Source organism: Prunus dulcis, chromosome 3 (assembly GCF_902201215.1).
Source record: "Prunus dulcis chromosome 3, ALMONDv2, whole genome shotgun sequence".
NCBI lineage: Eukaryota > Viridiplantae > Streptophyta > Magnoliopsida > Rosales > Rosaceae > Prunus > Prunus dulcis.
This window is the reverse complement of record NC_047652.1, coordinates 4,183,365-4,197,132: the sequence shown is the minus strand read 5'-3', so window position 1 is coordinate 4,197,132 and position 13,768 is coordinate 4,183,365. Positions and strand designations below refer to the sequence as shown.

At 39.8% G+C, this 13,768-nt stretch overlaps 1 protein-coding gene across 1 annotated transcript; it reads left to right on the top strand.

Moving 5' to 3' along the window:
• The first annotated feature begins 337 nt into the window (after positions 1 to 337).
• LOC117621218 (ABC transporter G family member 29-like) lies at positions 338 to 10,341 on the top strand. Its single transcript, XM_034351564.1, has 22 exons — positions 338 to 632; positions 746 to 1,170; positions 1,996 to 2,205; positions 2,322 to 2,406; positions 2,504 to 2,663; positions 2,793 to 2,869; positions 2,973 to 3,026; positions 3,441 to 3,531; positions 4,360 to 4,661; positions 5,268 to 5,866; positions 5,950 to 6,110; positions 6,225 to 6,334; positions 6,432 to 6,585; positions 6,683 to 6,838; positions 6,922 to 7,097; positions 7,186 to 7,518; positions 7,612 to 7,986; positions 8,085 to 8,218; positions 8,319 to 8,546; positions 8,667 to 8,838; positions 8,991 to 9,245; positions 9,405 to 10,341. The coding sequence occupies exons 2-22, from the start codon at positions 761 to 763 to the stop codon at positions 9,675 to 9,677; spliced, it is 4,515 nt and encodes a 1,504-aa protein (XP_034207455.1). The 5' UTR covers positions 338 to 632; positions 746 to 760; the 3' UTR covers positions 9,678 to 10,341.
• The last annotated feature ends 3,427 nt before the right edge of the window (positions 10,342 to 13,768 follow it).

Here is a 13,768-nt window from a genome sequence, read left to right as displayed (position 1 = left end):
AATTTATAGGATTATGTTTGCCATTTTGATTTATTTTTCTCCACCATACATCATACATGGGTGGTTGGGTGTCACTAAATTACCAAACCTCATGTACCAATGGCATGGCATTAGATGAGTATATGACATAAGGAGCCCACAAAATGACTCAAAAGAAATTGGAAAGGAAGTGGGTACGGCCGATCACATTTGAATACTATTCAAAGCAATCATGAAATATAATATTCTGACAATTTTAATAATTCTTTAAGAAAAATAGAGAATTTTCTCCCTCTTGTGCACGTATAAATATCCACAAAACTTATCAAAAGAAACAAATCACACCAGTCCTCCTAATCATACTTCCAAAATCTCTCCCTTTTGGCAAGGGAAAAAAAGAGAGAGATTTTGATTTCCAAGAATAAAGTAATGTAAGTGGGGAAAAGTAAAGAGAATAATTTTTCAAACTCCACCAACCCATTTCCTCTGTTCCCTGCTCAGTTTCCAAAGGAGAGAAACCAAACCCCTTCCCCCTTGTCATTCAGCAAACACCAAATAAGTATGTTCTTCATCCCTTGTTTGGTTGGCAAGAAAAGTTCACAAAACTCCCCCTTCAACTAAAAACCAAGAATTTGGTGTTGAACCCAGTTGAGGTATTCTGTTTCCTTATTTAGAAACCCAAATTTCAATTTTCTCATAAACCAAACAGAGCATAAAGCTATTCCATTTTTGCTAAATTCTTTTTCTTTCTTTTTTAACATTTCAGAAGGGTAGGTCAAAAATGGACGGAACAGAGAAAGTGAAAGGTTCACAATCACATGAGAGGCACCATAGCCATAGCAGAAGCATAAGCAGGAGTTTTAGCAGAGCAAGTTGGAGCATGGAAGAAGTGTTTGTGAGTGCCTCGCACTCTCGGAGAAATAGCCACGTGGATGAAGATGAAGAGGCTCTGAAATGGGCAGCCATTGAGAAACTGCCCACATATGATCGGCTAAGAACAAGCATCATCAAGTCCTGTGTGGAAACAGAACCTCAAGGACACCACCACAACAACAACAAAGTGGTGCATAAGGAGGTTGATGTTCTAAAGCTCGACATAAACGACCGTCAAAATTTCATTGACAGGATTTTTAAGGTTGCAGAGGAAGACAATGAGAAGTTCTTGAAAAAGTTCAGAAGTAGAATTGATAAGTAAGTTCTACCATGATTACACTTACGTGCAACCGGGTGTATATTTCTTTTTTTCTATATCTCTCATCTCTTCTTTTTGTTGATATTTAGTAGAAAACCATTTTTAATAACTCATTAAAACATTTACTCTTCGAGTAAATAATCACATCTCTCACAAAAGTGAAACTCACTTGCAGTCTCACTTATGCTAGAGACGAGACATAATTAAGAAAAAAAAAAGTTAAGTATATTATTATCGCTTCTCTTAATAGCAAAAATCTTTAAAAAAATATATGAATAAAACAGACGCAATGCGTATGCCTCTCGCATTAATGGATGCAGGACCCATTAATATTTGTAATTCATGTAACATTTCGGGGTAGAGGTTTTCGGCCTTTAGAATTTGTTACATGAGAGATTGATGATGCATCAACAATGTCATCCATGTATCATCACTTAGATATGGTTAAATTTTATTTACTTAATTAATTGCATGGTCGCTTTCATACATAATTTACCATTGATCGCTTTCGTTTGTCATTTCTTTGACCTTGATTAGAGGCCAAATGGAATATGAAGATGTGAAAAACAAAAACTAGCTTAAGTCGCTGTCTTGGTGAGCATAGTAGAAGGCTTGTGATGCAAGCCGAATACTAATTTATGAGTTCTATGTTGCTTAATATTGTGTCTCTTTCATTAATTTCTCAAGGGACAAACAAATTAGGTCAAGAAAAGAACTTTCAGGCTGCTCTTTTATTGTAAAGGGAATCAAATTGGAGCATATTAATTATGAGTTAATTTATTTATTTATTTATTTATTTGCTAATGTGTTATAATTGATTACAGGGTTGGGATCAGACTTCCAACAGTGGAAGTTAGGTTTGAGCATTTGACCGTTGAAGCTGATTGCCATGTCGGCACCAGAGCTCTTCCCACCCTCCCAAATGTTGCTCGGAACATTGCAGAATCAGCTCTTGGCTTAATTGGGATTAGATTGGCTAAGAGAACAAAGTTAACAATTCTCAAAGAAGCCTCTGGCATTATTAAACCATCAAGGTAAGGTTTACGGTAACTAATAATTCGAAATTAATAATTAGATGAGGTCATTAGTTATTGATTTTGATTAATTAGAGTTTTTTTAACCTTTTTTTTTTTTTTTTTTTGGGTTGTAGGATGGCCCTTTTACTAGGTCCCCCATCCTCAGGGAAAACAACCCTTTTGCTGGCACTAGCTGGGAAATTGGACCCAGGCTTGAAGGTCAGGGGTCAAAAGACACTGTTAATAAAATAGGGTTTATTACAATAATAATAATAACTTTTTTAAAAATTATTTATTATTTATAAATATTGAACAGGTTAAAGGAGAAATCACTTACAATGGGTACAAGCTAAATGAATTTGTGCCGCAGAAGACATCTGCGTACATTAGCCAAAATGATGTTCATACAGGAGTTATGACAGTCAAAGAAACCCTAGATTTTTCAGCAAGGTGCCAAGGGGTTGGTACTCGATATGGTAACTCACCAAACCCAAACTCAAACTCAAATTTGGCTCTCTTTATTTATTCATTCATTTATTTGTAATTTTGGAAATGAATTTGATAATAATTGTTAAAATTATATTCGTTGGGTTTTATATATGTAGAACTTCTTTCTGAGCTTGCTAGAAGAGAAAAGGCCGATGGAATATTTCCAGAGCTAGAAGTAGACCTTTTCATGAAGGTATATAATATTTATAGTCATAAGATTTATTTATCCAACATCCAAACGTCTGTGTAGGAGAATTTCCATCTAATATGTAATCTATTTTATTTTTTTTTGGCAGGCTACTTCAATGGGAGGAATTGAGAGCAGTCTCATTACTGATTATACTCTAAAAGTAAGTATTTCTTAATTATATATTTTTTTTCTTCAAATTAATTATTAAAGGTAGTGACAAAAAAAAAAAAAAAAAAGTGCCAGTGCCACCGCCTTGGTTTGCTTTTATATTAATTACGAAGAGATTTTCCACAACCAGATCATGAATGAAAGGCACAGGTCACCAACAATACCAAGTCAAATTAGTTTTTGTTTTCGACAAAATTTTCTCCTCACACACCTACTTTGCTGACTGCTGTCTATCTGAACAGTCTTGGATAATGAGGGCCCTTCTTTGCACTTTGGTTGGTGACCAACCATGCTTTTAATACCAATTTACTAAAACACCCTTTACAATATCTTGCTAATTAAAATAGTGATGAAGCGCATGACCTCATGTAATTGCGGACATGATTTTGGATTGAATTTGGAACAGATTTTGGGGCTTGATATTTGCAAGGATACAATTGTTGGAGATGAGATGCAGAGAGGGATTTCTGGTGGGCAGAGAAAACGAGTTACCACAGGTCAATTCCCACCTTCGTTTTTTTCTTTTGATTTTATTAACAAAAATGGGGTCCCTGTGTTTGAATTTTCTTTGTCTTTGAGAAAAGCATGTCTCAAATTATTATAAAGGATCCCCCAATCCAATTAAAATAAAAATATTTTATAGGAATAGAATTTCTAACTATTGCAGTTGAAAATTTAAAAAGAAAAAGGGACCCCCTTCTTTTTGTTTTTGTTTTGTTCTCCGTAGAACAATCCCTCTTGAGTCTTGAAGGGTCTTTCTTGGACAGGAAATATTTTATGAAGAGCAATTTAACGATTTTTTATTATTATTAACAGATGAGTGGAGAATCAAACTTGTGAACTCTTCCGAGTTTCAACGATGAAAAGAGTAATTCAACTACTTACGTGATACAAATAGAATTTATGAATTCCTTCATCTTTCCAAAGGACCATAGGACCATAAGTTGTTGCTAAATCAATTCGAATGCCCTAATGGACCAATATAAATCCTACAAGACATACCTTAATTTATTAATAAGTAGATTCTAATGTATATATTGATCATATGAAGACAACTTTAAACAGTTAATTTTTTCAGGTTTTTTTTTTCTTTTTATGTTGATTAATTAAATTTATTATTGTACCGTCAAAATTTTCTAAGAAAATGAAAAATGAAAAATCTCAAATTAGGAGTCATAGTATATTATAAAATAAATATTTCATATAAACTTCATATGTGCAATTTTTTTTTTTTCATAAATGTTTTCTTGTATTAAAAAAATATTTAAATGTGCGTGTACAATTACAATGTGTTGACAAGCTCAAATTAATATGGTGAAATACAGGTGAGATGATTGTGGGGCCTACTAAAACGTTGTTCATGGATGAGATCTCAACGGGCCTAGATAGTTCCACGACATTTCAAATAGTGAAGTGCCTACAACAAATTGTACACATCACTGAGGCCACAATCTTGATGTCCCTACTCCAACCTGCTCCTGAGACGTTCGATCTCTTTGATGACATCATCCTTCTATCGGAAGGCCAGATTGTCTACCAGGGCCCACGTGATAACATTTTAGAGTTCTTTGAGAGCTGTGGATTTCGATGCCCCGAGCGAAAGGGAACCGCTGATTTCTTGCAAGAGGTAAAATCTTGATAGGTCTGACTTAATAAATATGATAGGTTGTGATCAGTGGTTGAGATGTTGTGGTTTGGTTTGGTTCGGTTTAAGTTTTAAATCATATGTTGAATAATGAAACATCGCAATTTGAATTAAACGTAGTAAGATAAACAAATTACACTAATTCATTTAATGATCGGATTGGTTCAGTCAGATCACTTTCTAAGCAATTAAGCAATTTTTTTAGAGAGATATGTCATTCAGATACGAATACCTTAGCGATTTTATTTTATTTTTTCATATTAAAAGGTTAATATCAATGCTGAGATGAAATAGTAAAACGATGATACCAAATAAGAAGATGTCATTGTTAAAATAAAATAATAATAATATGGCAGCTTAGTTCGGTTTAGACAATTTCTAAATAAGTCAAACTAAACTAATTGCAATTTGGCTCGACTCTGTTCAATATTACATTTTTAGTGTAAAAACGAATCAAACATATCCGGGTCTGATTGGATCGGTTTGAATGGTTTAAACAGTTTGAACAGTCCATGCAATTGTGCTAATCTAAATCCATAATTTTGATGGGCCAATTTTCCAACCCATAACTGTATTAAACTTTCTCAGGTTACATCAAGAAAAGACCAAGAACAATATTGGAATGACAGAAGGAAGCAATACAGATACGTATCAGTTACAGAATTTGCAAACAGGTTCAAACGCTTCCATGTGGGCATGAGGCTCGAAAATGAGCTCTCAATCCCTTTCGACAAGCCTCGCGGCCACAAAGCAGCTCTTGTGTTCACAAGATATTCAATACCCAAAATGGAGCTTCTCAAGGCCTGCTTTGACAAAGAACGGCTGCTCATTAAGAGGAACTCCTTCGTCTACATCTTCAAGACGGTCCAAATTATAATAGGTGCATTTATAGCCTCCACCGTTTTCTTGAGGACCGAAATGAACACTAGGAATGAAGATGATGCAGCAGTTTATGTTGGTGCACTTATATTTTCCATGATCGTTAACATGTTCAATGGTTTTGCTGAGCTCTCTTTGACCATTGCAAGGCTCCCTGTGTTTTACAAGCACAGAGACCTACTCTTCCACCCTGCTTGGACTTTCACTGTCCCAACTGTCCTGCTTGGGATTCCTATATCCATCTTGGAATCTTGTATTTGGATAGCCATTACATATTACACCATTGGATTTGCACCAGAAGCTAGCAGGTACAAAATTTGTATGCTTCATCTCATTTATGTCTTTGGTTTTTCAAGGAACTCTGAGTTTGAATATGTCAAAATATTTGCAGATTTTTCAAGCATCTATTGTTGGTATTTTTGCTCCAACAAATGGCTTCTGGGATGTTTAGGCTTATTGCAGGAGTCTGCAGAACCATGATCATATCGAACACTGGGGGTTCTCTCACCGTGCTCATTGTTTTCATGCTTGGAGGTTTCATAATTCCTAGAGGTTAGCATGAAACTGAATATTGAATGTAGTTGTCAAAGCAGTCAAAAACCTACAAAAGATGAGCACGGTTAGTACTTCACTGAATCATCAATGAGTTTACTTCATTTTTTACAGGTGAAATTCCCAAGTGGTGGATTTGGGGATACTGGGTTTCACCTATGACATATGGCTTCAATGCTATGACTGTAAACGAAATGTATTCTCCGAGGTGGATGAACAAACTGGTATGCCATACAAGGCACTTCCTTGCATGCATCATAGATAAGCTAGATTTGTTTAACAAAAAGGTTAGATTCTAAAATGGATTTCATTGTGTTGCAGGCTTCAGATAATGTTACCAGCTTGGGTGTGGCAGTGCTAAATAACTTTAATGTTTACCCTGACCAATACTGGTATTGGATTGGAGCTGCCGCTATTCTTGGGTTTGCAGTTCTCTTCAACGTCCTTTATACGCTCGCGCTTATGTACCTAAACGGTAAGAATCAACATTCCTTTTATGTCAAACACGGATTTTCTTCTTTTATTTGTTGTTTCAAAGTGAAGATTTTAATGCTCTTGTTTCAATAAACTAGCTCCCGGAAAGCCACAAGCCATAATATCCGAAGAAGTGGCAAACGAAATGGAGGCAGACCAAGAAGAATCAAAGGAAGAACCAAGGCTTAGAAGGCCCCCGTCAAAGAAAGACTCATTTTCTAGATCTTTATCTTCTACTGATGGAAACAACTCAAGTAAGAAACAGAAAACTCTTGGCAATTGAAATGTGAAAATAATTTGTTGTCCAAGTTTCTTATTGGACTGAAAAATCTTTTAGGAGAAATGACAATCCGGAGAATGAGCAGTCGATCCAATGCCAATGGACTAAGTAGAAATGCTGATTCATCTCTTGAAATCGCCAGTGGTGTTGCCCCGAAGAGAGGAATGGTTCTACCCTTCACTCCTCTTGCAATGTCCTTTGACAGTGTTAATTATTATGTGGACATGCCCAAGGTAAAAGATATTTCTTTTTCCCTCTACACTCTTTATGAACCTGAAACATCATATTATATTCCAACTTCACTACTTTGCACAATAACAGGAAATGAAGGAAGAAGGAGTGGCAGAGGACAGGCTGCAACTACTTCGTGAAGTAACTGGTGCATTTAGGCCTGGGGTCTTGACTGCTCTAATGGGGGTCAGCGGGGCTGGGAAGACAACTTTGATGGATGTCTTAGCAGGAAGAAAGACCGGTGGGTATATTGAAGGGGACATTAGAATTTCTGGGTACCCTAAGAAGCAAGAAACGTTTGCAAGAATTTCTGGTTATTGTGAACAAACAGATATCCACTCACCCCAAGTCACTATCAAAGAGTCACTGATTTACTCAGCTTTCCTTAGGCTCCCTAAAGAAGTCAACAATGAGGAAAAGATGGTAAAATCATGCCCTGCAATACTTCTCCGAGCAATCTATAGCGTGATTATTTAAATTCTGAAATGCATGCTCTTTGTTTTATGATAATTGCAGATTTTTGTAGATCAAGTGATGGAATTAGTCGAGCTAGACGGTCTCAAAAATGCTTTAGTGGGGCTTCCAGGAATTTCAGGGTTGTCAACTGAACAAAGAAAGAGGTTAACAATTGCAGTTGAGCTTGTTGCTAATCCCTCAATCATTTTCATGGATGAGCCAACATCAGGTCTTGATGCAAGGGCAGCTGCAATTGTTATGAGGACTGTTAGAAACACTGTGGACACAGGGAGAACAGTTGTCTGCACAATTCATCAGCCTAGCATTGATATCTTCGAGGCCTTTGATGAGCTGCTACTGTTGAAGAGAGGAGGACAAGTTATCTACTCGGGACCCTTGGGCCGCAATTCTCACAAGATTGTCGAATATTTTGAGGTATTTTGCCTTCCGAAACTTTTTCATTTTCTTAATGTTGCACAAACAAATAAACAAATGCAGTATTATCTAAGTCCGTACTTATTGATCTATTCCAGGCAGTTCCTGGTGTGACAAAAATCAAAGAGAAGTATAATCCAGCCACATGGATGCTAGAGGCGAGCTCGGTATCAACTGAGCTTCGGCTTGGAATGGACTTTGCTCAACACTACAAATCATCTTCCTTGCACCAGTAAGTAAAAAACAAACCAAAAAGTTTAGAAATACTAATAGTTTGTAGGGTCCAGAATTTGGCTGACTTTTGGGAAATGTAAATTCTTCTCTATGACCAGGAGAAACAAAGCTTTAGTAAAGGAGTTGAGCACACCACCAGCAGGAGCAAAAGACCTCTATTTTACGACTCAGTATTCTCAGTCATCATGGAAGCAGTTCACGTCTTGCCTCTGGAAGCAGTGGTGGACTTATTGGCGAAGTCCTGATTATAACCTTGTTAGATTCTTTTTCACCTTGGTAGCTGCACTTCTGCTTGGAACTATTTTCTGGAAGGTTGGCACTAAAAGGTATGCGCTTATCTCTGCTTAACTAGTTCAAAACTTCAAGTAGGGCTCTTTTTGCTACAGAAAAAAACCTCCGAGAGTTTACATATACTACTGAGCTATTTGTCTTTGTTCCATATTCAGAGAAAGCACAGCTGATCTTTCCATGATTATTGGGGCTATGTATGCTGCTGTGCTTTTCGTTGGAATCGACAACTGCGGAACAGTTCAGCCAATTGTTGCTATTGAACGAACAGTTTTCTATCGAGAAAGAGCTGCTGGGATGTACTCTGCATTACCTTATGCACTGGCACAGGTAAGTGAGGGGCCTTATATGCTTACAGTAACTAAAATTTTACACAAATTAATCATCCAATTCACAAGACATTATTATATCATAGTTTTGTGCTATCAAATTGTCCACCTCAATCTAACTGATTCAAATAAAACCATATATATGGCTTGCAGGTCATTGTTGAAATACCATATGTGTTTATTCAAACTACATATTATACAGCGATAGTGTATGCTATGGTGAGCTTCCAATGGACAGCAGCAAAGTTCTTCTGGTTCTTCTTCATCAACTTCTTCTCATTCCTTTACTTCACATACTACGGAATGATGACCGTTTCCATCACACCAAACCACCAAGTAGCAGCCATATTCGCAACTGCATTTTATTCGGTCTTCAATCTCTTCTCAGGTTTCTTCATCCCAAGACCCGTAAGTAGTAGTTTTCTTCTTCCCACAAGCACCTACTTTCAAATTCAATTATAAAAAAACTCATGTGATTTCTTGGTTAACATTACCAAAATGGTGACCAAGTAATCGAAACTCATTAAACGTATGCTAATGCGAAGTTCTTTACTTTGGAATTTTCAGAGAATACCCAAGTGGTGGGTTTGGTATTACTGGATCTGTCCAGTGGCATGGACAGTGTATGGATTGATAGTGTCGCAGTATGGTGATATTGAAGACACCATTAGAGCACCTGGGATCACACCTGACCCTACTGTGAAAGGGTACATAGAAGACCATTTTGGATATGATCCAAACTTCATGGGACCAGTGGCTGGGGTTCTGGTTGGCTTCACACTCTTCTTTGCCTTCATGTTTGCCTACTGCATAAGGACACTGAACTTCCAAGTTAGATAGAAACATTCTTGTTATATTGTACGTGTTATATATGTTACAGAAAGTGAGACATGTAAATATATGTAAGAATGTACCCCAAGAACAGGGGGCAATGCTTTAAGCATGATGAATTGTTCTCTTGAGAAAGTAAGTGAGTTATATATATATATATATATATACCTTTTGTTTAAAGTTGCTGATTTTTTGTTACCGATGATGAAGATGAGTTTAGTTGACAGCTCCTTTAGATTGTATTTGAAATGTTAAGGGTCTATCTTGTAATTTGTTTGTATTCCTACGCCACGCGAGACCTAACTATCACATAATCTTCCCCATATGCCGGAAATTCCAAAGCCACATATAAGGTCTGTCAGCACGCCGGATAACCTATGCCAAGTGTAACCTAACAATCATATCATCTCCCCATACGTCGGAAATTTCAACGCCACGTATGGGGTCTGTTCTCGCGCTGGATAACCTACACTACGTGGGACCTAACAATCACATAATCTCCCCATATGCCGGAAATTCCAACGCCAAATATGGGGTCTGTCAGCACGCCGGATAACCTACACCACGTGTAACCTTAATATCATAATATCTCCCCATACGCCGGAACTACCAACGCCACGTATGGAGCCTGTCCGCACACCGGATAACCTCCGCCACGTGGGACCTAACAATCACAGGGTGGTACTTAGGGTAGTGCGTAGAGCACTTCAAACTGACATACTCTCACTTATCTAAACTAATACTAGAGGTATTCCCATTTTAGTGATACCAATCTATAGTAGACTGCAACCTAATTTAGTCAGGACAATAATATTATTTTTAGACCAACGATCATGCACATGAACATAAATTTCATAATTTTCATTATTAAAATAATATCTAAGAGATTCCTACAATAATAATAAACACTATAAAAATCTCAACCTAGTCAACACAGCTCAACAACACTCAAGACCTTTCACTAGGGTCATTATAATCCTCCTAGCAAGGTAAAACTACCTCGGAAGACTCACGGTCAACTAAGGGTCAAATTACCCATACTTGGTCAAACGGGCCCACGGGCCCCATGACCTTCAAATTTCGATTCAAGCCTATCGAATGTTCCTACGGGTCCTACAAGGTTTAGGGCACTTGTCCTGGAAGTTTGGTCCAGATCAGACGGTCAGATCGCTCACGATCGCACGATCAGACGGTTACTATAAACCTAGCCCTAGGGTTGGCATTTTCGGAGTATCCGGAACTACGTTTTACGATCCGTTGAATCCTAAATGATCCTGAGGATGTCCAAACTAACATATAATAAATCTAAGACTATCCAACGGTTCAAACCTATCGAACCCAGATAACACATAATATGTAAAATCCGTTCGATAGTCAAACGACGTCCGAATCGAGATCCCCGCAAAATCCTACGCACTCATGACAACCTGAGGAGCTCATCAGGACAAACTGTAGCTTTACCACCCTTGCCTACGCGCCGCCACATGCTCCGGCAGCGCATGGGTGTGTAGAGTAAATTCTGGTGACGGTAAAACTCCACACCACCGCTCACCCTTCCCATCCTAGATAATACTCGAGACAAGGATCACTTCGTTCAACTACGGGGAGGTCCAATTAGGACGGCAATTGGCCGGAATTTCACTTTGAAATCCAGCCAAAACCTAGGTTTTAAAATTGGTTTTCTAGACAGCAAATCGATCCAATCCTATCCCATAGACAGCTAGAGCTCAGAAAATAGATAAGAAACCATACCTCACCCGATAGAATTGTGGCCGGAGGAGAGAGATCGAGTGGTGAGAAGTTCTGTCAAAACCATCTCATTTTCGACAGATTTCGACGAGCACAGTGGACGGAGATGGCGGAGACCAGTCGGGAAAGGACGAGGGAGAGGTGGGGGTTCGAACGGGACCGGTCTCGAGGCCGGTCGTTGACTGTGGCGACGGCGACAGCCTTGGAGGGTGGCAGTTGTGAAAACAAAGGGGAGGGGGGTTGTTCGTGACGGGAGAGAGAGAGAGAGAGAGAGAGAGAGAGAGAGAGAGAGAGTTTTTCAGTTTTTTTTTATGAAAAACTTATTTTGACGGTTTTTCCACTGGCCATGTTTTGATCGTAACTTCTTCGTTACAACTCCGAATCAAACCTACCGCGTATCTTTGAATTCGTCTCACGACCTACTCAAAAATATCAGTAGTGGTCCCAAACTCCTTCGGGATAAAAAAAAAACCAAAATACCCCTACCCTAAGGGCAGCATGCACAATATAATTTCATGCAATACACACAAATGGCCTTCGGCCTTCCAATAAATCTTAAACAACTACCCAACAAATCAAATACCCCTTTATGACTAATAATAGTCTGCGGCTGCACCTAACAACCTTAGGCTGCCTACGTACCCTCACCGAGGGATCAAGCCACACGTAGTTCTTCCATAAAACCCAATTCCACACTTAGGCGATACCTCATTTCATTTCTCTGTATTTCACATAATCTCCCCATACGCCGGTACAACCAACGCCACGTATGGGGTCTGTCAACACGCCGGATAACCTACGCCACGTGCGACCATACCATACTATCCTAATATCTCCCCATACGCCGGTACAACCAACGCCACGTATGGGGTCTGTCTCAACGCCGGATAACCTACGCCACGTGAGACCTACACGTCATATCACATAACTCCCCATACGCCGGTACAACCAACGCCACGTATGGGGCCTGTCCCAACGCCGGATAACCTACGCCACGCGGGACCTCAACATCATATCACAAATCTCCCCATACGCCGGTACAACCAACGCCACGTATGGGGCCTGTCGACACGCCGGATAACCTACGCCACGTGCGACCTCAACACAATATTACAATAACTCCCCATACGCCGGTACAACCAACGCCACGTATGGGGCCTGTCTCAACGCCGGATAACCTACGCCACGTGAGACCTGACTTTCACTTGGTGGTGCTTGTAGTGAAACCAAGATCCAGGGAGATACCTAAGGTAGTGCGTATAGCACTCCAACTAACATTCTAGACTCTTTTGTACCCTTGTACAAACATATATATATCATTATATTTTAATACTAATATTGCGTAAACCCTAATAATAGTCTAGCACCAGATAATCCCCCTGGGAAGGTGAGATTACTCCGGGAGACTCACGGTCAACCAAGGGTCAAACTACCCTAACCCTGGTCAAACGGGCCCACGGGGACCACGACCTCCAAACTCCGATCCGAAAGTTCCTACGGGTTTTATAAATTATAGGACACTTGTCCTACCAGTTTGGTTCAGATCGGACGGTCGGATCGCTCACGATCGCACGATCTAACGGTTAATATAAAATATAGACTTTAAAATATTAAATCGGAACATCCGGGGCTCCGATTCACGATCCGTGAATTCCTCCACGATCCTAGAAATACCTAGTTTAACATATATTAATTTCGGGACCATCCAACGGTCCCAACCTATCGAACCCGGATAACGCCCAATAGGCGATATCCGTTCGATAGTCAAACGACGTCCGAATTGAGATCCGCGAAATCCTACGCGCTCGTGACGGCACGAGGACCTCAAAACTGACCAGAGACATGCCGCCACCCTCGCCCACGCGCCGCCACACGCGCGGGCAGACCGGGTGTCCAAAGCGATTACGGTCCGTCGAAAAATCTTGGAACCGAGACTCCAAACTCCTACCCTAGGTAAAACACCCCATTTGGAGTCACTTTTGTTCTTGGACGACCCCCAAAAAGTGGCCGGAAATGGCCGATCACGGCGGCCGAAGTTCGGCCGATTTTCAATTCGAAAATCGAATTGGTTACGCTAAAAATTGATCTAAACCCAACCCACCAGCAGATAGAGCACGAGAAATAGATGAAAATCCATACCTCACTCGACTGATTTGGTTGAGAAACGGAGGAGATCGAATGGCTTGAAGTTTGGATGAATTCCGGCGAGAAATCGCCAGTTTCCGGCCGATAGGCGGCGGTCCAAGGCCGGCGACTGGTCACGGGAGGAAGGCGGCGACGTGGCGAGTCCAACGGGACCGGTGGCGACGGTCGCCGTGCTCCGTGGTGGCGGCGAGCTGGAGCTGAACGGG

Excerpts from the sequence above, each read along its gene's own strand:
- LOC117621218 (XM_034351564.1), top strand. The coding sequence starts at position 761 with ATGGACGGAACAGAGAAAGTGAAAGGTTCACAATCACATGAGAGGCAC. Across the intron at positions 2,870-2,972 it reads AAGTAGACCTTTTCATGAAG|GCTACTTCAATGGGAGGAAT; the intron begins GTATATAATATT and ends TTTTTTTGGCAG. Across the intron at positions 8,219-8,318 it reads AAATCATCTTCCTTGCACCA|GAGAAACAAAGCTTTAGTAA; the intron begins GTAAGTAAAAAA and ends CTCTATGACCAG.